At 44.6% G+C, this 27124-nt stretch overlaps 1 protein-coding gene across 4 annotated transcripts in view; it reads left to right on the forward strand.

Annotated features, from left to right (window-relative positions):
• The window catches only part of VPS26C (VPS26 endosomal protein sorting factor C), a 250076-nt gene that overhangs the window by 41875 nt on the left and 181077 nt on the right, over nucleotides 1-27124 (forward strand). For all 4 annotated transcript variants that reach the window (XM_085621271.1, XM_085621269.1, XM_085621270.1 and 1 more), the window contains exon 3: nucleotides 18387-18536. In XM_085621271.1, coding sequence (XP_085477397.1) covers nucleotides 18387-18536 — 150 coding nt within the window. The remainder of the gene's footprint in view (nucleotides 1-18386; nucleotides 18537-27124) is intronic.

Consider the following 27124-nt stretch of genomic DNA (forward strand, 5'->3'; position numbering starts at 1 on the left):
ATACTTTCTTCTGTTCCAGGTGGAACATAGGATACCTTAGTAGGTTCATCTTTTATCAGGTACTTTTCTTAGCCTGTCTGCCCTTCTAAGCACATTTTGGTAATCACTGGATACAAAAACTCATTCACCCAACCCTATTCAGGGCAGAGATATGTATTACTACTCATTTGATCCTGATGAAACGCCATGGATCCTTCCTGGACCGCTGAGTCATGAAACAAGTCGACTTACACGACCTACACATGGTGCTGGATTCTTTTTTCTTCATAATTAAGAAGTAAACAATCAACGCATAGTTTTTATCCTTACCAATGGGACCCCGGTTAAAATTATTTTTGGTACCCCCTAGGAATTTTTAAACTCGCTACTTCACTTATCCCACACACCAGCACTCATCATCACAGCTATTTTTATCAAACGATCTCCAATAAAGAGCCCTCTTGCGGGGCGCGTGGGATATTACAGCGTCGACCCCACGAGGAGCTAAGTCCGATGATGAAGCATGGCACCCTAACGGGTGTGTGAAGGCACTACTTCCTAATAAAGAAGACCCCCTCATTACCTCCACCTGGTGACATACAGCTACAGGAACAGTTACCCTATTGATATTATAATTGATCTTAGGAGCAAGAGTTGTGGACCTTTTATTAGCTCCCTGTCCTCCCTCTTTTTGTGATTGTGCTCCAGATTTTAAAGCCAGACACATAATACGTATTAAATGTAATGATCATTACAGCTTGTGCCTTGGCTTATAATAGGCTGCCCCTCTAAAGAAAAGTAAGGGTGTGTTTTAAAATGTAAGAATGCCTCAGGACAGTCTTCACAATGTTTCTGCCTAATCAGCAGATTGTTATATATGTTAGTGTTAGTCAAAAAAATACAAACGTGAACTATAACAAGGAAACGGATTTACGTAACTGTTTACAGTGTTATGTTATATTGAATATTTATTTATAGAGCACGCGTACACCAAAAAGGTTTCTTGGCACTAAAATAATAGGAGGGGGGCAGCTGGCACAAAAATTAGCCCTAAGCTTGTCTAAACAGCCACATTTAAAAAAAAATCCTGAACCTCGCGTAGCTGGCTGCAGATCTAATGTCAGGGGGGAGAATGTACCATGTGTGGGGAGCCCTCACGAGAACCTGGCCCCATCCAACCTTTTCCTTTTACATCTTGGAACAGTTAATAGGTTCAGGTGGGCTGATCTGAGATAACTATTGGGGTGTAGCACTGAATTCTAGAGGACATAAAGGGCGATCGTTTGTCGTGGAGGGATTTGAAGTTGATGCAACATATTTTGAAGATTGTTCCCTGGGAAAATGGGAGCCAATGTAGTTTTTCCATCAGAGGCTTAGTATGGCAATGTCTAGGTTGACAAAAGACCAGCCGAGCTGTCTTGTTTTGTGCTATTTGCAGCCTACGGTTGAGGCCGATTGGAAGTACCAGATAGAGGGCATTTCGATAATCTATCCAGGACTTAACTAAGGAGATGGTGATTTGGATGACGGATTCAAAAGTAAAGTATCTCCTGATTTTCTTCATTCGTCATTAATGAGGATCCCAAGACTTTTCACCACCTTCTTATGGTGTTAGGGGGGGAGGTTTGTTATCTCGGGGGACCAGAAGGAGGGATTCCATTGATGACGTTTATTTTTCGCGATGACAATTTCTGTTCTTTCAGGGTATAATATATATCTTTTATAGACACTGAACAAAATCTACAAATTTACATATATTATGTTGCAGTGCTTAATTCCTCTTAATCATTTGAAAATATTATCATATATTCTACGTCAGGAACAGCATCTGCACAGATCCATAATTCAGCACCTTTATCAAATACAAACTACATTTGATAACATTTCTTTGAACTCCACCTTCAATAGAGATCCACAGAAATCATTTTCTCTTCAGTTTTGATCGATGGTTAAAACACATGATTTATGAACAGCAGTTAAAATGTCAGAGGAACAACAAATATTTTATTTGTTTTTTATGTCTTTTCTATGATTGTGAATAGATTTGCATACCATGTTAAAACATGTCTTTAACCCCTTGGCTGCTAAGCCATTTCACTCTAGCATGCAAAGCCCTTTTTTGGCTATTTGTGGTAGTACGCTCTTGGCCAACCATCATTTAATTACCATATTTATGGCCAGATGTACGACCCTTACATTTTGCGACTCGCCAATTGCGTCGCTTTGCGACTCACAAAATGCTATGTTCAACAGTGTCACAGACGCAGTTAGCGATTCCCAATGGGGTCGCACATTGAATGCCTCATCAATATTCATGAGGCAAGCGCAATTTGCGACCCCATTGAGAATGGCTAGCACTCCCAGAGTCAGCAGTCCACCATGTCTGGAACTGTTTTTTAAATAAAGCATGTTTTAGGTCTCGCCTGGCGTTAGCAGCGCACATGCGTTGCTCTCGCTATGGGAGGGCCTCTTGGAATCAATACGGATTCCGAAGGGGACTTGAAGCCCTGCCCCTTCTTTCCATTGGCTTGCATCATAGCTTATGCTAAACACAGCCTTTCTATTGTGAAGGAGGCTTTTTAATGTTAATGTTAGTGTTACTGGGTACTTATAGAGCGCGCGGCTACTCCCAGATGTGTCCCGGCGCTAGAAAAAGGAACCAGTGACAGAACCAAACAGGACGCCCGAGGCCGCTGAGCTATTATGCAAACAGCCAGGTTTTTGAGCTGCGTCTGAAACTGAGGAGATCCTGCGCCTGACGCAGAGCTAGAGGCAAGCTATTCCAGAGCCAAGAGGCCACCACCTGAAACGACCGTCCACCCAAGCGAGAGCGGGAGAACCTTGGGATCTGCGAGACTAGCTGATTAGAGGACCTCAAACTTCTATATGGAAAATAGTGCTGGCACCTATTTCTCAAATACAAGGCCCCAGTATTATGGATGGCCTTGTAAGCCAGCACCAAGGCCTTACAGTTTACCCTCTTGCGTACTGGAAGCCAGTGCAAGGACTTCAGGTGAGGAATCATATGAGTCCTGACGTCAACCATAAGTATGGCTCTAGCCGCAGCATTTTGTACCACCTGAAGGCGGCCAATAAGATAATCCGGAAGGCCGAGATAAAGAACGTTTACATAATCAAGACGTGACAGGGTCAGTGCTTGTACTACTGTGTTCCTATGTATGTATGTATGTATGTATGTATGTGTGTTCTTATATAGCGCTCGACTTATGGGATACTGGGAGTAACAGAAGAAAATTACGCAGCATTTCCAGTAAGCCGAAACATGTACCTGCCACAGCCTGATCCTGCGATTTCATGGACATATCAGTGTCCAATTTTACCCCAAGATTCTTGATCGTTGTGGCTGAGGTAGCAGGAGGAGACATGTTCAGCGGCCACCATTCGTGCCACTCATCCCCAGGGTTGTGACCGAAGAAAATCATTTCTGATTTCTACGAATTACATAGTAGTTGATTCTGTTTAAACCACTCAAATATTGCTGACATTCTCATTGAGGGCCTCATCCTTACCACACGTGAACAACAGTTGTGTATCATCGGCGTAAGAGATGATTTTGGCGACATAGTGTTCAGCCAATCGCGCCAAAGGGGCCATAAACACATTAAACAGAGTGGGGCTTAAAATAGATACCTGTGGGACACCTACATTCAGAGGCGAGATGGGTGCAGCAAAAGGGGGTGACCAAACTGTTTGCTGACGATTCTCAACGTAAGATCTGAACCACTGCAGGACCGTGCCCCCGATACCACATCCTTGGAGTCTACCCAAAAGGAGTTCATGGGGTACGGTATCGAAAGCTGCGGACAGGTCCAACAGTATCAGAACTGCCTTGCCTCCTTTATCAAGTGTGGCCTTGATGCATACAGATCTTTCCAAAAGGGCTGTTTCCGTGCTCAAATTAGCTCGGAAACCAGATTGACTTGGATGTAAAACACAGTTGGTTTCAACAAACTCCGCAACAACCTTATTTACAAATTTCTCCAAGGCCTTGGAGAAAACAGGCAGCAACGAGATTGGCCTATAGTTGCTGGCTACAGAAGGGTCGGCGGAGGAAGAATAATCCCTCCTTGTTGGCGCTCTGTCCGCTTTTAGCCCCGCCACCTGGGACTGGATCCTTTACTTGCGGCGTGATACTGTGTCCTTTAATTACTGGGTGAGCACTTTCTTTTTGTTATTCCGGCTGCGATGCGCGATCGCACTCCGTTGTCCATGGATTTTTGCACCTGCAATCCGCTGTCCGTAATTTTTCGCACCTCCCCCGCCCGCACTCCTTGGATTTTCACACCCCCTGCCCGCACTCCGCTGTCCGTGCCTTTCCGCCCCCCCACCGCCATTGCAAATGCTTGTTGGATATTGTACCCTACTCTCTTGATTCAAGGGGGTGGGGCATGGGGTGGTGATGGCTGGTTGTCGTAATACACAGTAAATTAAATAAGTGTTTATGTGCGTTCAGGTTATGCGCTTATTCCCCAGGATGATCTCATCTGTATCCCCTGCCTCCTCCAGCCCACGCGACAACAATAATTTCGTGACCGCGGCTCCTATGGGCACTGTCTGCCGTGACGAGCGAAGGGACCGCTTCTGCCCGAGCCCGGTCCAAAGATGCTTGTTCGGCCGGTCAGTCCCCGCTGGTGGACTTCGTGCCACTTCGCCTGTTTTTGTCCCCTCTCCTCGGACACGCCCATCCTCAAGTCATTGTTCTTGCAGCTGATTGGATGTGCCAGAGGCAGTCTCTGCCAATGCCAGCCTCTGTTACCGAGAAGGCATGATAATCCACCCTACAGCCGCCTTACCATCAACATCTGGCGGCTCTGTTGTGTTAACCGCTCACGAGTCCCGAGTCCTGCCACAGTCTGAACTCCGAGCTCCGTAGCTGCTGCCTGCCCCTACCGTACCCAGATATCCATTCCCTCTCGCATGTAAGAGCTCCAACACCATTGCCACCGGTCAGAGAATCCCTGCTGCACCCTGAGCACCCCCACGCCTGCACCCCAAGACTTTTCTGTGGCTTTGGCACAGTGTACCGCAGACAAATTGTGGGGCCTACTGCAGAGCGAACACCCCTCCTCCTGCCTGAGCGCCCTTCATGTCCGTACCGGAAGACCGCCCTAGCCCACCACCCCCCTGTAATCTCTGCACCCCATTAGAGCCTTTGCACCCCTACCACAGCCGAGCGGCCCTGCTACACCCCGAGTTTCTCTGCTGTGGTCTGTGGCCCCCGGACGCAGGTGGGACACTCATCCCTCACCCCCCTGCACGTAAAACACCACACCACACTGTCATCTGAGCACCGTCATCAGATTGAACACTCTGATACAGTCTGTACCCCAAAGCCCGTCACTTTATCCAGGGTGACCCCACCACAACCTCTGCATCCCAGCAGTACCACGAGTACCCCTGCTGCAGCGCCCCAGGATGCAGCCAATGCACACCCAATAGAACCCAACCACGCAAATGCACCAAGGCACCCCTGCTGCGCTAAAAACACCCCAACATTGTCTGAACACTCTTTTTGCACCCCACGCACACTTGTGTTGCCTGAATATCCCCTCTTCACACTGGGCACCTTGATGGAGTCTGAGCGCTTTACAAAGTAAGCACAATAACTTGCAGCTGACCGTACACCCAACTGGGGAGAGGATGTGGTCTCACGGCTAAACTGCCGAATTCCATTACATCGGATTACAACACCGACCTTGGTGCTGGGAAACCAAGGTTCAAGCCTCGGGGTCGACTCCACATCCTGTGCTGTGATTCTGGGCAAATCGCTTAATCTCCCCGTGCCTACCAAAGCAAGCATTGGCATAGCCAATAGGTCTCGCCTTTGGGACCTGCTGCATAACAAAATACTTATAAGGTTCCAAAGGTGAGACCTATTGGCTATGCCAGTGCTAGTTCTTTAAATGAAGCCCTTTTCCTTTAAGGAAAACGGGATCTATTTAAAAAAGAAAAATTAAACTTTTCAGTTTCCTTATTTAAGGGCAGGCAGTGGTCCTTGGGACCACTGCCTGCTCTTAAAAAATATTTACTCACAAACTCACAAGGGGAAAGGGGTCCTCTGGGGATCCCTCCCCGTTTGCGAGTGATTTACCACCTACTGGAAGTAGGTGGTAAACTTCGAGTGTTTTGCAGCCGCAAATGCGGTCACAAAACAATGGTACATGGCAGTGAGTCTCATTATTAGGAAGGGAGCCCCTCCCTAATAGTGTGAGGCGCAAACGCTATTTTGCAAGTCAGTGACTCGCAAAATAGCATTTGTACATGCCATTACTCTTTTTTTGCGGTCGCAAACGGGCCGATGTCCCATTTGCCAGCGCAGAAAAGGGTCGTACCCACGCTAAATTTGCATCCTTTATATAACCTGCTGGGGAGGATTTGTGATTCCCCTGGAAGGCGACTGAGAAAATAGGCAAAATCTAGCTACTTTTTCTTTGGAGGGGGGGGGGGGGGTGAGAGGGCTTTGCAAAAAGTGTCTGTTTTTTTTCCCCCTAAAAATGGCATCAACAAAAGGTTTGCTGTGTTAAAGTCGTAATTTTCCTGGCTTTCATGAACAATGCAGAGCTGAATCAAGGAATCGATATTTATTTTTATTTTTTTGCACCAGCTTTGGTATTTTTCAAGGAGTTAGCCCGTTATTTTTTGTGCTTTCATCCTACTTCCAGTTTGTGGTGGAAACCATAGTGAAGCCCATGGGTTATTTCTGAAAAGTAGACAAAATTCTGAATTCAGCAAGGGTTCATTTGTGTAGATGCCTCAAAGGTTTCCCAAAGAAACTAACTGTTGAAATACAAAAATCTTGCAAATTAGTAGGAAAATCAATTTTTGACGATGTTTTCATTTGTAATTTCTCCTCGTGATGGCTGATTTACAAAAGCAATATACCATTATATACATACTAGACCCTTCTGGTTGTGGGTTATATAGTGTTTGTAGGTTTTCCAAGAACCTAGAGTCAATAACTGAACTGCACCTTAAAATGATATTTCTTTGTGTTCTGGGTATGGAGCAGCTCATAAGTTAAAATTCAAAGGGAGAAACATAGGTATCAAGGAAACCTATGCATTTCCAAAATGGAAACAAGATATGGAGTTTAGAAGCAGTAGTTATTTGCACATCTATGACTTTTTGGGTACCCATAACTAGCATGTGAATTAGAGGGCATTTCTCAAAATGCCTCCTTTGTTACACACTGGCTTACATTTGAACACAGAAATGCAGAGAAATTCAACTGGGAGTTTAGGCCCTAGATCAGAAGACACCTAGGGAAACCGAGCAAACCAGCACATTTTTTAAAACTAGATACCGGTGGAAATCCAGTGTGGGGTGACTAGTGTGGCTGTCACCAGGTTTTCTTCCCCAGAAGGTCTTGCAAACCTCAAAGTTTGACTAAAACACAATTTTCCTCACATTTCTGAGAGGAAATCTTCTGGAATTTTTGGGGAGCCACACATTTCAAACCACCTACTATCCCCCTAAGTCTCCTGATACAAATAGTATCCCACTTGTGTGAGTAGGGCTAGTGCCTGTGACCGGAAATTGGACACGTCTTTTTCCTCTGAAAACAGGCCTTTTTTTTGCGAGGTGTTCATACGCAGATGCCTTTAAAAGCAACAACGTTTGACTAACACATGCATTTTCCTCACATTTCTGTGAGGAAAACTTCTAAAATATGTGGAGAGCCACAAACTTCTTACCACCTACCATTCTCTAGTGTTCAGATAAAAATGGTACCTCACTTGTGTGGATAGAGCTAGTGCCCGTGACAGGAAAGGTCCCAAAACACACTAAAAACCTCACCCTTTTTAGGTCGAGCCTAAGAGCAGCGCGCATGCGCTGCTTGCTCTGCGGGACATGCTGTATTAGGGTATACAGTAGAAGCCCCGCCCACTCTCTGCCCATATTTGTCATTGGCTTGCGTCATTGTCCTTCTTAAATGCTGGCTTCTGATGAAAAGGCTTGTTAGTCCCTCCTTGGTACCGCCTTGTCTCCATTTGTTACCTCCCATAACGACTGGACCTTTTCCTTCCGTTGTTACACAGACTGCATTATATGTGGGTGAGCGCTATTTACTTTATCGACTAAAAGGGCAAACAATGGCGGCTGCTTTTTTTGTATTTGCAGCGCGCTTACCACTTTTCGTAGAGCTCACGGCACTATGGCAAAGCTTTATAAAAAAAAAATATATTAACTTTTTCGAGAACGTGGCGTCCACTCAGGGACACTGCGCTTTCTTTCACCATTTAAAAAAAAAAAAGGCTGTGCAAATGAGGGGTAAAGTTTCTTTTTGGAGCACCAAGTCTGCTGTGATTGTGGCAGATGGTGTAATTAAGGCGTTGGGCTGCCACACCAGTAATGAGAAAAGGCTCCCCCTAAGATACTTTTAGGTCCAAGAGGAGGGGGGTGAGACCAAGACAAACTAATATTATACCTCTGTTCCGACCTATTTACTTTTCATATGACCTAGACCGCTTCTAACAAGTCAATACTCCACATTGATTCTGCAAACTTGACAGACCAAAGAACAAATTGTATTTCTTTCTTTATTTATCGCAAATTTTCTTTAAGCATTAAAAACTCTTATTATGCCTGTTATTATTTTTATATTTTTTTTATAAATACATTTCAATACAAATTATTGCAAAAATACATATATATATATATATATATATATATATATATATATATATATATATATGTATGTGTGTATGTATATATATATATATATATATATATGACTGTTGTTATATTCTTTCAAAAACAGTAAGACAAAAGTTTCTACATTACCCAGGAATCATTTCAGTAAGTATAACAATTCATTCACTCCACAACAACCTATGCCTGCTCATTCATCCCAAACGTTCACACTCATTCAATCCACATTTATACAATAACACACTAATCAAAGAAGTGAGATTCGACCCATTGGGGGGTCCCAAATTGTATTCGAGAGGGCAGTGTGAATTTTTTCCTGCAGAAACAAAAAGATGGAATTGACTCTCAAGGACCACTCCTCAAGGGTAGTGATGGTCTGGTCTACGAGCGTTTCAATGGCCAAGCCACCTTCCTCAGGACCAAGATGTAATGAATCTCAAAGAGAGGAGGGAATGTCTTCTACTATTCGTTGAGACTTGCTTATTCTGACTTGTACTGGCCTGTTTATAACTGTGCCAGCGAACACCAATATTATTGCAAAACACCCTGTATAGAGCGTATGGCTCCGTTTGTCGTAGTGTCCAAATAGTTTTTAATCGGCTCCATTCTCACCCATTATTTTGTCAAAGGTGGTCCACACGGTCGACTCTTCTTATATGGACTCTGGTATTTCTTTTTTTTTTAAATTCTGCTCCGATGCTGAAACTTCTACTGGCGTCCGCTCCGTGCTCAACGTCTATTCAGGGCGGCGAGTTCTCTCTGCCCATATTTGTCATTGGCTTGCGTCATTGTCCTTCTTGAATGCTGGCTTCTGATGAAAAGGCTCGTTGGTCCCTCCTTGGTACCACCTTGTCTCCATTTGTTACCTCCCATAATGACTGGACCTTTTACTTCCGTTGTTACACGGACTGCATTATATGTGGGTGAGCGCTATTTACCTTATTGACTATGAGGACAAACGATGGCGGCTGCTTTTTTTTGCATTTGCAGCGCGCCCACCACTTTTCGTAGAGCTCACGGCACTATGGTAAAGCTTTATAAAAAAATTATTATAACTTTTTCGAAGAACGCGGCGTCCGCTCAGGGACACCGCTCGTTCTTTCACCATTTAAAAAAAAAAAAAAGGCTGTGCAAATGAGGGGTAAAGTTTCTTTTTGTAGCACCAAGTCTGCTGTGATTGTGGCAGATGGTGTAATTAAGGCATTGGGCTGCCACACACCACACACTTTGACCGGGTCCTGGTGCTGCAGCTTTGGGTTCGGAGGCTGTGCAAATGAGGGGGGAAGTTTATTTTGTAGCACCAAGTCTGCTGTGATTGTGGCAGAAGGTGTAATTAAGGCCTTGCGTTGCCACATACTTTGACCGGGTCCTGGTGCTACAGCTCTGGGTTCGGAGGCTGTGCAAATGAGGGGGAAAGTTTCTTTTTGTAGCACCAAGTCTGCTGTGATTGTGGCAGATGGTGTAATTAAGGCTGCCACACACTCTGACCGGGTCCTTGTGTTGTCTTGTGTGCACTCAGGTGGGGCCACTCCCACCCTCCGTGGCCCACGCTTTGCATCCCTTTATGAGCCGACAGTTCGACGAGGAGGCAAACTGAAAGCGTTGTTTCGAAATCTGCAATGTTTGGAGCAGTTGAACTGCATTCTGAAGACCGCGCTATGAAAACGTTGTGCGTTTGTGTGTTGCCCCATATCAGGAATCGGTGTCTGCGCTGTTTGTAAAGATATACTCAGTTTTATTTTTCCATTTTGGTGTAGTGTGCAGTATATGTCTGGTGTGAATTTTATGTAGCTGGGAGTTGACTTGAGTGTAGATATTTGTGTTTGTTATTATGACCATATATACTTTTGGGGTGGTGCTGCTTGTGTTTGGGTATGTGTATATGGATTTTGTGTGCAAATAAGACCCTGGGAGTCATTTTTTCCACATCGGGCTAAGCGTTGTGTTATGGACCAAGGCATGTATGTTCATGTCTGCTCTGTGCATTTGTGCTTACCAGTGTTAATACTGTGACTGTAAGAGCTATGCTTATATATCTATAGTTAATGTTTACACACAGATATACCCCGGCACTCTAATGTTACAATGAAAGTGATACATAGATTTCAAATTTTCTGGAACAATTTAATGGCTAATTCCATAGGTTCTATATCAATGACTAGTATTCTATCTCAAGAATGAAGGACCATGTGTAGCATAAGATGTCCATTAGGAGAAAAAAGAACATCATAAGGCAGACATTATTTGCATAGTTTAATCTCATATGGTCAAAGAAATATTGTGTCTATTCAGATATTGGCATAAAATTTTGAAGCACAAGGTATGTGATTATCAATGTTCCATTAACATATTGTTCTGTTTTTGCTGGAGCATTATAGACAAAGTAGTAGCCCAATGCGAGGATCCTAGTACTAGAGTTTTTCCAAAGTTGGTATTTGGGAAGAAGCCAGAAAAAATCCCCGTCGGGGAAGCAATCCAAGACAGCCCACACGTGTTTCGTTACTATACGTAACTTTATCAAGGCTGTAGACAAAATTTATCAAAAGAGAAAAATAGGATTCATTAAGCATTTGGGTCTGATGTCTATACAAAAGAGAACCTATTCAGTAAAAGGATAGATTTGTTAATACCCTAGAAAGGAGCAGGTGCAGTGATGTTCTTTTCTTATAATGTATATGGAATATGAGTTGATCAAATTACTCTCGAAAAAACCAGTGAAGGAAGGAAAGAATCCGGAAACTGAGAAATACCCGTTTAGACCAATAGATATGTGCGAAAGAATGGTGTGTAAAGTAGGGTTAAGCAAGTGATTGGAAACACAGAAATAGGTGAACGATGTACTAAAGAAGAAAAAAGAGACTGTGCCACTTTGGTCCAATTAAAAGGATGAAGGAATAAAGGAATAGGATCAAATACCCTATATTCTGAATAAGGCGGTATTTGGGCACAATTAACGTGCGTGTTGGTATCAATAGCCAAAGTGTTATCCTAAAGTGCTTGATCACTCCTGTGAACATAAAAGAAACGGACAAATGGTCTGTACATGTAACGGATTCATATATAGCGAGTCATATCATCAATGACTCATAAAAGCAAGGAAGTAATTCCCATATTAAGGAAAGGATTCATACCTTAGTTTTCTCACGAATGATGATATTTGAAAAATGTGTTCATGCTAAAAGGTCCTCATAAAAACATATGTGAAGGACACAGAGGAGACAAGTGACATAGTAACTGCCTGATCCATGCTAGTAGTATTGTAATCTCAAATTTAAATACGCGAAAAATCATGAATGGTCCATCGTATCATCATAAGTTAGCAGATGAATGAAACTGAGACAATATTACTTGAGGCTAAAATAGTCCACAAATATAGATCAATGTGGCCGATATTTTAAATACTCGAAATCGAGGGGTATTAGAGTTACACCCTTAAGTGACATCCAATCTGTTCTTATAGAGGGTCTATATAGAGAACCAGAAGAATTATCAGGACCCTCTATGACAGAGTTGCAAGTGAGACAAGCCATAAGTCTATCAAGATCAACATTGTAATGTATAGCGATATCCGCCCTTATCTTTGGGTGAATATATGAATATAAGAAACAATGTTCCAACAGCAGGTTTATTAAAGTTTTTCCCGTTTACTGCCCCCGGTAACAAACTTACTAATGAGTCCTGTTTGTTTCCGGTTAGTATGAAGGCTATGTGTCTGCCTCTGTCAAAGAGAGAGAATAAATGTATAAAACTCCCTCTGGAAACATAAACAAAAACAGTAATCGTTATAACATGGCATGCATAGTACTTACTTTTAGCAAATGCAGTGATATTGTGGCAGTACACGGACTATGATAGGTCCCTGTAGTAAAAACAGGCAACAAATTACCAAATTATATTCCTAATGTTAGCGTTTCCAAAAACTTAGTTAAAACAGTTTGTCAGAAGCATGTATGATTTCGTACTTATTTCTACTGTGTACGAATGAGCAGTAATTCCAGATCCATTCTGTAAAGGCGGCCATAATCGGCGTGTGCCGCTAATAAAGTGTTGTTGTCATAGACATAGCAGAAAGACAATACTAATTCCGCAATAGTCCCACCTAGAAAGTGAAAGGGGACTAGAGAGTTTGTAAGAGTATGCATCCGCCATGTTTAAACAGCAGAACAGAATACGTAAGCGAATCTGGCATATCGATAAAAGTAAACATAACACATCTAGAATCAGATATTTGCTGCCCGATAATAGTAGTATCGGTGAAAGTTGATCACTAGCCCAATTATTGATCTAGGGCCGGTAAGAAATGTGTAATACCAAAGTGGCTAATGTATCAAAAGGTATCTGAGTTTAAAAAAAAAAAAAAAGGTCACAGTCACCGTGTAACACAGTACTGTGTGTCAATCAACAGGTTTGGCACAACATATCAATGAGTGAATTGTCGGTTTACTTATTTTGAAAGCTTCCATAGAGATGAAAGAGGAACACCCCACAAAAGCAATATGCAAGCCCAAGAAAAACGATATGGTTAGTCGATCTTAAATGCCATGCAAATATCAAATTGGTGTTTGACAGTGTTTTTAGGTGAAAACATATTTAGGGGTAAACCAGAGTGGATAGAGTTGTTAGATCTCATAGGATAAAAAAGGGGGATTCCAAGCACAAATGGACATTTTAACATATGAAAGTAAGGTATTAAAAACTATCTATAGTTAATAGATAGCGAGTTGTCTGCTAGATTTAGCATACATACTTGTATTTTGCACGCGTGTATTTATTTGTTTATTATGTTACAGATATGCGAATGTATAATTCCGTGCAAGTTTTCCTTTTGTATGTATGCCAATGTACACGTTCAAGTGCAGGGGTGTGTGTAATATATGATAGCATATGCGGTGCTTGGGTGTTTTGCGGCACTGGCAGTACAGTGGCACGAGCGGGCGTAGGCACGTCAGTGTGAAATACGGCATTCCGTTAGGTAACGGTGCATGATTGTAGGTGACAAGATCCTGACTTAACGACTATCTGGTGCTCTCCGCTTCCCCTGAAAATCACACACATAGATGTTATGTATTGTTAACATAATAATAATAATTATTATTATTCAGATAATATTTTGTATTAATATAATAATATTAATTATTATTATGATGATTATTATTGCAGTCTGTTATTTTTGATACAATTACTACCACCGTAATTATCACTATTATTATTATAGTAATAATAGCACTATTTCAGCTATACAACTGCAGCCTTTTTTTATCATTAATAAAATTACTGCCATTGTTATAATTTTTGCTAATATTTAGTCCAGTTACTCTTGTTATTTTCTCTTCCATACTATAAATAATAGTATTTTTATTTTATTTATCATGAATAGATAATTACAGAGCTCCACTGTCCCCATCAATCATGTCATTATATGTGGTATAAAACTAGACACCCAGAGGAATCCAGAGGGTTGTGCTTGACGTGGGTGCCACAAATTGTTTTTACCCGCAATGCCCTGCAAACCACAAACTCTGCCTAATGTGCATTTTCCTACCATTACGGTGACATAAACGTCAGGAATCAGCAGGAATCCACATAATTCAAATCAACCATGCATTCCTCCACTTATCCTGATAAAACACTGCTCCACTTGTGTGGCTGGCCTAGTGCCCGCAACACAAACAGATCAAACCTAAGTCAAGGCATGCCCTTTGTGAGGTCTCCCATTGACCGTGCTTTGATCTGCTCCTGTCGCGGGCACTAGGCAAATCCACACAAGTGGGGCAGCATTTGTATTGGGACAAATGGAGGAGATCTGGGTCGTAGGAATTTTGTGGATTCCTTCTGGAAGAATAGGTCACATAAATGTAAGGAAAATATGTGATTTCTAGGCACATTTTGAGGTTTGCAGGGCATTGTGGGTAAGAAAGCTTTGTGGGATCCACAAGCTACACACCACCCTGTACTCCCATGGGTGTCTAGCATTCAGAAATGCCTGGGTTTGGTAGGTTTTCCTGGGTGGTCGCTGAGTCCAGGCCCAAAAACACCAGCTACCCCTTTTGTTGATGTTACCACATTAAATCTTGGACCCTAACCTTTTGCAGGCACTAGACCCACCCACACAGGTCAGGCACTATTTTTATCAGGAGACTTGTGAGAACTCTGGGTGGCAGGAAATATGCATATCCTCATAGATTCCAGTACTTTGGGTCACAGAAATATGAAGAAAAGATTTGTTTTAGTCTATGTTTGAGGATTGCAAAGGCTTCTAGGTATGAAAATCTTGTGGGATCCACGCAGGTCACACCACCCTGGAGTCCCCTTCGTGTCTAGTTTATGAAAATAACTGGGGCTGGTAGATTTTTTCTTAAGACAATGTACACCCTAGCGAAAGACAAAAATAACAAATATTGCAGCACAACCATCTACTACTCATGTGTTCTCTCACACACACACACGCACACACACACACACACACACTAGTTAGATTTGGCACGAAGATGAGTGAAAAGTACAAAATGTAAATTGTATTATTAAATGATTTCACAAAAATGAAAACGTAGAAATCACTGTTAATGAATGATTGAAATGTCAGAATACTGAACCAGTCACTCGCAGCTCATGAGCTGTGAAGCCACAAAAAGACACCAACCGCTTTACAGGCCACTCGCACACCTTTCAAGCACCTCAAACATGCAAAACCATTCACACCAGTAGCCGTGGGCCCAGCACATTACAACACTCATATCAACAAATGGCGCCATTCAAGGGCCCATCACTTTCATATGCCCACAGGACTGACACACCAATCACACCGCCTGGCAGCTGGTGGAGTGTGTGGACTGGCATCTGTCTGGCAGTGTGTGTCTCTTGACCAGCATCATTACTACAACACACACTGACACTCTCACTCTCTCTCAAACACACATACACTCTCAAGTGATAGCTCACACACACACCAACAGCCAAGAGTTAGCTCACACACACACACCCCAACAGCCAAGAGTTAGCGCTCGTCTCTCTCTCTCTCGCTCTCTCGCTCTCTCGCTCTCTCGCTCTCTCGCTCTCTCGCGCTCTCGCGCTCTCGCTCTCGCTCTCGCTCTCCTCCCACCCCCCAAGTGGCAGTGTGTGTGTAGTGATTTGTTACTGGTCAAAACACACAAACAGCTGTCCACACACACTGCCAGCCCCCACATACTGCCAGCCAGACACCAGACACACACACTTCCAGCCAGACACACTGCTAGCCCTATGCCAGCCACACACTGCCATCCAGACGCCAAACACACAGACACACACTGCCATCCAGATGTCAGACACACACACTGCCATCCAGACGCCAGCCACAACGCACTGCCAGACAGACACCAGCCAGACGCCATCCAACATCACCGTGTAGCTCCACACCACAATCCTTTCTAAAACACTCACACAGTGAACAGATTACACACAGACACACACACGAAACACAGACAGGAAAAAATACCAACTAAAAACAGCAATTTGTTTTTCCAATAGAAACAATAGAAGATGAAATGTCAACTAACTGCATGCACAACAGGTGTAAATAAACACATCAAACTACTGCCAACCGGGTATCTAAACAGAAAATAAATATAGCAAGACAGACTACAGTCAGTTCCCTTTTACTGTCATGGTTGCTCCCAAACTTGACTTGTGTATGGTACACTTTAAAATATGTGGGTACACACAGGCCAGATTTAGATGGACACTTGGGGTAGTACATAATACTCTTCTTACGTACTCCATTTTGAACACAGACTCTACATCTCTAACAACGAAAGTCTTTTTTGGGTGTTGGAGGAATATATTCGGGGAAAGTGACGATCTTTCAATCTAGCCAAATTCTTCACCCCTCTGACTTGCCTGTTCAACTGCAGCAAGTCTGCCTATTACAGACTTCTGAAACTGTACAAAACTAATTTTGGAATCTGGAGAACACTCTTTGAAAACAACATAGGCATTAAAGGATTCCAAATGAAATAAATGAACAGCCAATGTTTTGTACCAGATGTATTACTATTGTAAGGCTCCAAACTTTGATCTATTCTATCCACACCTCCCATGTGCTTGTTTTAGTCTAAAATGCACACAGGCTTATGCACCTCTGCTACCTGACCCCAAACAGTCACAGGTGAAGTGCTTTCATCATGAATAGTTGTTAGCATGTGGACATCTCTGTCTGAAAATTTTCAAAGCAAGAAGTTCATTACTACGCACAACACTGCTCTGTCCCCTTTGAAGTTTTTTACACAAACTTTTGGTTAACCTTTATGGTTAGAGTGGATTGTGCCACATGCCACTGTGCCCACCTTGAACAATTCCTTAAATAATTGCATACCTGTGTAGAAATAGTCCACGTATAAATGGTGACCTTTATGAGAGAGTCCTCTAGCAAGTTCTCACCCAATCTTTTCGTTGACTCCAAAAGTGGAAGGGTTACCAGGGGGATCAATTGAAAAATCCCCACTAGTATACACCCTGAAAGTATACATATATCCAGTGGCACTTTCTCACAGCTTATACATCTTAATACTATAACATGCTTTCTTGCTGAGAATGTATTGTCTGAAAACTAAACAGCCTTTGAACAGGACCAGCGACTCATCCACAGATATATCTTTCGCTAGAACATAGATCTCTGAGAAATTAACTACTAAATTATCAAGAACAGGACAAATCTTGAAAAGACTATCACAATCAGAGTGATCTCATGGCAATGCTTTAGCGTTATCCACAAAATGCAGCATCTGCTGAAGAAGCAAATTCCAGTCTCGACTTATAGTTGCTGGAAATATAGCAGTTGCCATCAAAGGACTAGTAGACCAATATCAAGACAGTGCTGGCATTCTTAGCAATCCCATCAACAACGTTAAAGCCCAGAACTGGTTAATCCTATGGAGATTTGTGGGAGTCCACTGGATAGATCTAGAGTGGGTCTTAAGTGTGGCACTGTTGTCCCTCAAAAACTGTACTGCAGACAACTTAGTCTGCTTAACAATATAATCCAAAAACACATCATCAACAAACAGTTATAGGCAAAAAGTTCTCTGTATTGACCCTACACCCTGCAGCACCATTAAAGGCAGGTATAATAGGCTGCAACATATTGGGGTCAATCAAGATTTCAGCACTTCCAGCCCCTGCCTGCAATCCAGCTTGCTCTTGCTGCCCTACTGGGATATCCGTGACCTCCTCTAAAAGTGGTGCTTCATCAGCAATAATAGTGGATTCATCATCCGATGATTCCTCTCGGACAGAAAACTCACTGTCACGGGGCCTGATTAAGAGTTTGGCGGTCTTTCAGCGGGCCGCCATGCCAGCACACCACTGTGAGACCGCCAAACCCGTAGTCACACCGCCTGCCAGATCAGGACTTACATTCTGGTCTTGTGTGAGTATTGTGCCAAAACCTCAAATCAAACCTGTAAGCAGGCCTTCTTTAGAATATGGGGGGAACAAATTCTAAAAATGTGATCATATTTTGCGAAATCTATGCAGAGTGGTAATGACCAGAGAGATGTTCACTGCACATAACAGTGAACAAAGCAGTGTAAAAAGCCTTGTAGCGCTCAGTGAAGAAGTGGCATTTTGTTTTGAGTCACATTTCAGAGACATTGTGGAAGGTGGGATAATGTCCTTAATCGGTTTGAAATTCTGTTCTTGGTTAGAATTATAAACCAATAATGTATTTGAGTATAATCTGTGCATGTGTTCTATTTCAGCCAATTCAGGTTATTACTAATACCATTGAGATGGTAAAACAAGGAAAGCTTCCCAGTGGCAAGACTGAAATTCCCTTTGAGTTCCCTCTTCAGGTGAAGGGCAACAAAGTTTTGTATGAGACCTACCATGGTGTGTTTGTCAATATTCAGGTAAGCCGTTATTTGTGTTGCTATTAAATCTTGTGTAGAGAAAATGCTTTGCAGTAGTTTGTCTGAAATCTGAATTAAAGTATCTCCTTCACAATGAAAAGCTTTTGGCTGAAATTCCAGTTACCCCAAACATCGTCAGCAAATGCCACTGCTTTTGTGCGTCTGGCGCCTATGCTAGTACAATCTCGGGCTGGACCGTGACGTACAAAAGCCACTTTTGTATTGTGGCATGGAAAAAGGAGTTTCACTGAATATAAGAGACTCCATGGCTACATGTTGATGGGTGTGTGTATGACTGATGGTTTCTGAGAGGGGCAGCCAGTTCCTTTAAGGCTGGAAATGGGGATATTGGAGAAGACCTCAAATTGTTCAAACAGTACTTGTTTTTCGTTTTTCTACAAAGTGATTTTGTAGTTGGTATAAATGATTGCAGTGAAACCAGTGGGGAGATTGAGTCCTTCATGTGGTTGTGGGCTTAGAAGTAAAAATAGCTGAAACGCCCATGGCTCTGAGGAAGTTCAAAATGTCTTTACTGAGTTGAGGACGGTCAAGACAGTGAACGAAGTAGTATCAGAAATGTGTCGGTCAGAGAAAGCCTTTGCAGTGCCAGCACCACAAACAAATAGCTCAAATGGGTAATGCAGCATGGTACCATACCTAAGAGGGGCAGTTCCACACTGGTCTTAAACAAAGTAATGAGGTATTATTCATGGATATCAGTGAGAGAACCCACTGTGTTCAGGCTGCACCAGGTCAAATGCATGTGCCAAATGGTACGAGGCCTATTTATTGCCCTGGCCTGGTTAGATAAAGGGTTACAGTTTGTATCTTATACATCATAGAAACTAAAATTGGACTCTAGTCTTGAAATGTGGCACTATTGCAGAGTAGGTCACCCATGTGCAAGAACTGGATGTGTTTAGCTGGGACCCCTGATTCTCATTGGTTCTGCATCCGATGCATTGTGAGTAGATGCCAAGTGTGTGTGTCATTTCAGTAAGGTGTGAGAGGCCATGTGCAATACCTAGTGTGTGCTATAGTGTAACCATCACAGCTGCGATGTGTGCCACTTCTGTCAGCTGCTGCGCCACATCAACCCGACTCCCCACCATACCTCAGTGTGCAACCAGTAACAAGAGTTGTGAAATAAAAATAACACGGTTGACCACTCAACCTGTGATTGCAAGTATGTTGCCCAACCTCAGTCATCCTTGGTTACATCACCAAATGTCATCATCCCTAACCATATTCATCCTTAGCAGCGAGCTGCCCCCACCAATCTATTATTGGTTCTTTATCAGTGTATCAAATGTTGGCAAGTAGGATGGGAAATTCAACCATACATCTCAAGGAACTAAGGACCCACCAAAAATGAAGCTTGTTGTAACATGTATCATCTTTTCAGTTCTTGGGAAGCCATTGTGTCTGAGTCCTCCGACCTGGGAGAGCGCCGCATCATCTCTGAAGTTGTGTGGCGTTTGAGGAATCAATGCAGTTGCTATGGGTCTCTAAAGATCCGTGCTTAGCCATCCACCATCTCCCGTTTGCATGCGGGACAGAGCATACTGTATTCGAGTTGTAGTTCCTGCAGCTTGCGTTTGGCTGGGATAAATTGTTTTTGTTCCTCCTGAACTTGCTGTGTGAAATCAGGACAGAGTGCAAGTTCCATACCCTCATAGCCTAATTCCTTGCGGTCTCTCGCTTTTTGAAGTGCTGCAGCTCAATCCCCATAGTTGAGGAGGTGTGCAACAATGGGGCGAGGCTTCACTCCAGACACCGGCCGAGGTGCCAACGATTGATGAGCACGCTCAAGTACGAATATATCGGAGAAAGTCTCGTGTCCCAACAGCTCAACAAGAAGATGCTCCACAAACTTCTCCGTATTGTCAATGTTTGTGGACTCCGCCAGACCCACTATTCGGAGATTGTTGCAATATGATCTGGCCTCTAGGTGTTCCGTCTTTGACTGCCGGGTGAGCATCGTCTTCTTCATTAATTTCTGTGTTACGCTTCTGGGCAAGCAGGCGAAGGGGTAGGTGACTATACCCAACACCACATGGATGATATTTAACGCCGCAGCAATGATGCAGGCGCCTGCTCCGACCTAAGGGGCTCAGTTTTTTACAATAGTAGAGTTGGATTATGAGACATCCGCATCGGGTTTACCCTCTACTAAATATATGTTATTTGTATCATAATCACGATTGCATGCAAACAGGGTGGTAATCATTGGATACATGCAGCCTAATTTTCCAACCCTGAGTTAGGGTAGGGAAACACTTTTTTCTTCTCAAAACGACCCCACTGGCCCTGATGAAATGCCATAGATCCCTCCTGGACCATTGAGGCGTTAAACATGTCGACCTACACCACCTGCACTTATCTCTAAATTGTGTCTCCTCTTTACTGGGATTTTATAATTTAGAAACTGTTTTTAACCTTATCAGGGGGACCCTGGAATAAATTGATCCTTAGGGTACATCAGTCAGATTTCTAAACCCATATTTTCACTTGTTCCACACACCTGCAATTACCATCATGGCGTTCTACAAAAAGATCTCTGCCAAATAGCCCTCTCGGAGAACCTGTGGGGTATTGCAGCACCGACTCCACGAGGAGCAAACGTCCAATAATGAAACATAACCCCTTCACAGGTGCGTGAGGGCATTTTTTCCAGATAAGGAAGATCCTCTCCCTAGTACTGACTATCCACCTGTATAGCAACACTCTTTTAGTAACCCCCCCCCGTGTTCTCCATATCTGTTCTTGGGAGCAAGGGTACGTGACCTTTTATCGGCTCCCTATCCCTCTCTATAGTAGATTATACTATATTGCCATCAGGATCTATGGCAGGTCCTTGTCCATTTCTGGCTTCACCTTCTCTCTGCTTGAGTCCGCTGCAGCCTTTTTGTCACTGGTTTTGGATGTTTTTCTCAACTCAAACTGTAATTTGGATTGAGATCTGCCGACTTTGCCCATTGTGTAAAGGAGGTCCAATAAACTTTACTTTAGGTCGCCAGGACCGTCCGCCGTTATGGGCAGGAGTGCATACAGCAGGCAGAGCACTCTGCAGCGCTATCTCAGAGAGGCGACAACTCACTGTGCCCTAGATCCAATTGCCTTAGAAGCCCCAACTACACCAGGTTGGGGAGAAGGTGGACCAAGTGCTCCACAGGTGGGGGCCCCCAATCACTCAGTGGGCTTTTGAGGGTGTATGTGCCGTATCACCAACGTCAACGGTGCTTCACCCTGCAGGCTTGCAAAGCACAGCCCAGCATGTCCTCCAGTCAGTATTGAGGCTGTGGGGTTTTGGGGGGGCCTGGCATCACAGAATATCCACCAAAGCTTACCCAGCTCAAAGTTCCACAGAGAGGTCAAATGTGCCCATCTGCCAACCGCCTGCTTTCTAAGTCTGTCTATCAGGTATACACCTTAAGGGCCCAGGTGTTTCGTTTTCGAGTTCCGTTGCCTGATTACTGTGGGCTTAAATTGCCCCTATGAATACAATGCCTAGACGCCAATGGGGAGTGCAGTTTGTTTTACTCTCCCAGCACTACAGGCCAGTCTATTTCAAACAGCACTTGGCCCGTTCCACCAACCGGACAGTCGAGCAGTGCCCTGCTCTGCACAATGCACACAATTAGCTGTCCACTACAGTGATTTTAACAATTGTGGGGCCCCCGTATCTCAATGCTTGCAATTCCAGTGCACGGCCGCCTTCTCACTGGTCTGTGCATCACGCCGTCTGCTTCCAGGGCCTATACTACAGGACGAGTCATCGTCGGACAGCTGTTCTTTCAGGTTCATCAAGCCCAGGGAGGTGTTGAGGGTTGCACATGGGCGGCTACGGTGCCCTCATGTTAGGTTTTAGCATCAGTATTTTTTTTTAGGATGGATTTACGGCTGAGAGGCGCTTGCTTAGATTGCAACCATCTTCTGGCCAGGTAAGCTTCTCCCCCCACTTCACAAAGTTAAGAGGAAGTACCCTTGTTTTATGGAAATTCCTCTTGGTAGTCCTGTCCTCTTCTCCAGATGAGGATTCATGTTCTCACAGATTTGTGGATCAAGATGCTTGAGGAACAATCACATTGCCAAAATTACATGCCCACAAGGTCAGTGGAGACATTTCCTCATGGTCCATTACGTAGCTGTAGTGTAGAATATGCACTAGTTATTACCCAACGAGATAGCACTTGCTAATTAACAAGTTGAAAGTACTCCAGTTGGGTAGACTTTTTCTGCAAAACTGTGGACTCCTATTGGATAAAGGGGCAGTTGATGTTCCATTCTGGCTTAGTCAATCACATAGATACTGACACACCCACTCACACACCCATTAAGGCTCTATCACATACACTCACAGACCCACACAGTCACTCACACATCCATACAGCAACTCACAAACCCACAAAACAACTAACACACCCATTCACAGACCCATACAGCCGCTTGCACACCAACTTACAGATCCATACAGCCGTTCACACACCCATTCACATATCCATACAGCCACTCACACACCCACTTACACACCTACAAAACCACTTCCAGGCCCATACAGCCACTCGCACACCTACTCACTGACCTATACAGCCACTCACATATCCACTTCTAAAAGTTACAGTTAAGAAATAAAATTTTACAAAAACATAGAAATTCACTAATAAAAATAAAGGTTACAGGGATGTTATAGTTGGGAAGTAATTTAAAAAATGCATAGAAATTCACTGAAAAAAAATAAGATTATAGGGACGTTCTAGTGAGGCTCACATTTCACTCATACAAAACCAGTGAAATTCAGCAGTTATAGTTACATGAGATAACTATAACCTACGCCCCACAGTGCACTGCTTATGACCTCACATATTACATTATTCATGAATGGTCAGTGAAATCACTGATGACATCTCAAATAACATCAATGATGACATTATCCACAGAACCACTTACACATCCACACAACCACTCCTACACCCACTCACAGACCCATACAACTGCTCACACACCCACTCTGTCATCCATAGATCCAATCACACACCCATTCACTCAAATACAGCCACTGTCCCAGCCACTCACTTACCCATACACTTACTCACACATCCACTCACTCACCCATAAAGTCGCTCACAAATCCACTCACTCACCCATACAGCTACTCACACCAAATATTCACCTACACAGCCACTCACACCTCCAGTCACTCACCCATACTACCTGTCATGTACCCACTCACAAACCCATACAACCACTTTTATACCTTTTCATACATCCATAGAAGCATTCACACAACCACTCGCTCACCCATACATCCACTCACACACTCACTCACTCACCCACAATGCCACTTACACACCCACTCACTCACCCTTACAGCCACTCACACACCCACTCACTCACCAATACAGCCACTCACACACCAACTCATTCACTAATACAGCCACTCACACAGCCTCTCACTCACCCATACAGCTACTCACATACCCACTTATTCCCCCATATCAATCAATGAATCAAGGGTTTTTATAAGCGCCCTACTCACCCGTGAGGGTCTCAAGGCGCTTGGGAGGGGGGGGGGGGAGGTGAAGCTCTGGGTCAGCCCAAAAGCCAGGTGTCGAGGCTCTTCCGGAAGGTGTGCAGGGTAGGGGAGCGTCTGATGTTGACTGGGAGTTTGGTCCACGCTTTGGCTGCGATGTAGGAGAAGGCTCTTCCTCCAGCTCTGGTTCTGTAGATATACGGGGTAGTTGCTAGGGCGAGGTCGGTGGAGGGGAGGTTTCTTTTGGGTGCGTGTAAAGAGATTCTTTCGTTGAGGTATTTGGGTCTGATGTTGTGGAGAGATTTGTAGGTGTGGGTGAGTAACTTGAAGGTTACTCTCTTCTCGACGGGGAGCTAGTGGAGGTCTCGCAGGTGTTGGGTCATGTGCTCATGTCGTGGGGTGCCGAGGACGAGTCTGGCTGCGGTGTTCTGGATGGTTTGGAGTTTCCGTAGCAGAGATTTGTTAATTCCTGTATAGAGGGCGTTTCCGTAGTCCAGTCTGCTGGTAATGAGCGCATGGGTGACAGGTTTTCTGGCTTTGGGTGGGATCCACTTGAAGGTCTTGGGGAGGATACGGAGGGAGTTGAAAAAGGTGGAGGCAACGGCGTTGATCTGGCGGGTCATAGTGAAGGAGGAGTCGAGTATGATGCCGAGGTTCTGGGCGTGGTCCGTCGGGGTGGGAGGGTTTCCAAGGGCGGAGGGCTACCAGGAGCTGTCCAATGCGGTGGGGGAGGGTCCAAGGATGAGGACCTCTGTCTTCTTAGTTCAGTTTTAGGCAGCTGTTGCTTATCCTGGCTGCGACGTCTTTCATCGTTTCTTGGAAGCTGCATCTGGTGTCTTCAGGGTTTTTTGTGAGGGAGAGGATGAGCTGGGTGTCGTCGGCGTAGGATACTATGCTGTGTCCATTCTGTCTGACGATGGTGACGATGAGGGCCATGTAGATGTTGAAGAGCGTGGGGCTGAGCGATGATCCTTGGGGTACTCTGCAGTTGATTTCTGTGGGTTCGGATGGGAAGGGTGAGAGTCTAATCCATTGGGTTCTACCGGTGAGGAAGGAGCGGATCCAGTCGAGGGCGAGTCCTTGTATGCCAGCGTAGTGGAGTCTGGTTGCAAGGGTGGGGTGAGAGACTGTGTCGAATGCAGCGGAGAAGTCTAGCAGGATGAGGGCTGCGGTGTGTCCTTGGTCGAGGAGCATGCGGATGTCGTCGGTGGCGGCGAGTAGGGTGGTCTCGGTGCTGTGGTTCCTGCGGAATCCGGACTGGAGGAGTCTAGTATGGCGTTCTCTTCAATGAAGGTGGTCAGTTGTGCGTTGACTAATTTCTCAGCGACTTTGGCTGGCAAGGGAAGGAGACAGATGGGCCGGTAGTTTTTTAGGTCTGTCTGGTCAGCCCAATGTTCCTTGAGGAGGGGCTTGACCTCGGTCTGTTTCCAGTCGTCGGGAAAGATGCCGGATTCGAAGGTGGCGTTGATGGTGTGGTGTAGTTCGGGTGCGATGGCGGCGGCTGGTCTGTGGAAGATGTGAGGCGGGTAGGGGTCCGTGGGGGCTCCTGAGTGGGTGCTTTTCATGGTCTTGGTGGTGCTTCGGTGGTGACCAGTGTATTGTGGTGATGGTGGGCTGGCTGTCGTTGCTGGAGGGGAGGGTGGTTTGTGGAGTCTGCTCGCTGAAGTTGTCGTAGAGGGACTTGATCTTTAGGTGGAAGTAGTATCCGAGTTTGTTGCAGAAGTCCCGGGACGGTGTGATATCCATGGCTTCGCTGGGGGGTTTGGTGAACTGCTGGATGATGTTGAAGAGTTCCTTTGAGTTGCTGGCGTTGGTGCGGATTTTGTTACTGATGAAGGTCCTCTTGGTAGTTCTTATGAGCTGGTGGTATTCTGTCATGGTGTGCTTGTAGGTGGACAGGTCTTCGGTTGTTTTGCTGCTTCTCCATCGTTCCTCGAGCTGTCTGCAAGAGTATCTAGCTTCTTGGAGGTCGGTGGAGAACCAGGCGGCTTTAAGAGGGCGTTGTATGTTGGGGGGTAGAGGAGAGCGAGCTTGTCTGCGCAGCTGGAGATCCAGCAGTGTAGTTCAGTGGCTGCAGACTTTGCGTCGCTCGTGGGCGAGGGTAGAGTTGAGGCCCTCTTCTGTGACCTTGCTCCAGTATCTTCGTGGCAGGGGCGGGGCAGACTTGTGTGTGGTGGTGGTGGTGATGAAGGAGAAGTGTACGCAGTGGTGGTCTGTCCAGAGGTGCTGCGAGTGTGGCTGAAGTGGATGTTAGTCACTCCTGCGAAGGTGGGGGTCGAGGATGTGTCTGGCCTTATGGGTGGGGGTAGTGACGAGCTGCTTCAGGCCGAGGTTGTCCAGGAGGGCAGTGGAGTCTGGGTCGCTGTGGTTGTCAAGGTGGAAATTTAGGTCTCCGATGAGTATGTAGTTGTTATACTCCACACTTATATATATGACCTGTTTACCATTGCTTGCTGTGGAATGTTATGTTGCCTAGCTACCAGGAGTAGAATTCGAAAAATTTCGACCATACATTTGAAACCATACCATACCATAAAAGAAACCCTGGCTATCCTGTTGGTAATAATCGTCAGCCAGGTAGGGATACGTTGTGTTTTTGTCGTAGTTCCTTATGTCTTTTGTAAGTTTGTCTAATTTCCTATTTAGTGTGACTGTGTTAAAGTCAGCCAATGTTTTTTCCGCTCGCTCTAACGCTTCTCTGGCGTTTAAGAGGGTTCTATCATCTAGTATTTCCTTCTTCAAATCAGTGATTTCTTGCGTGAGTTTTTTAACGTATTCAATCGCAGTCTCTACCCCAAGTAGGTTGCGTTTCTTTTCCAATAGAAGTAGACGGGGCCCAAGAAGGTTTAAAACATTCTCAGATTCTTCGGCAGGAAGTGGCTCAGACTCTGAGTCTGAAAGACCCTCCACTAGTTACCAAGGAAACCAGGGCCCCCATTTTTTAGGGGAAGGCTACCGGCAGGCAAACAGGGGGGGAGGGAAGACACAGAATTGGGAAAGACCAAGGGGTTGGAACAGAGGCAGGAACACACAGCAGGGAACATCCCGTGTCCGC

Source organism: Triturus cristatus, chromosome 8 (genome assembly GCF_964204655.1).
Source record: "Triturus cristatus chromosome 8, aTriCri1.1, whole genome shotgun sequence".
Taxonomy (NCBI): Eukaryota; Metazoa; Chordata; class Amphibia; order Caudata; family Salamandridae; genus Triturus; species Triturus cristatus.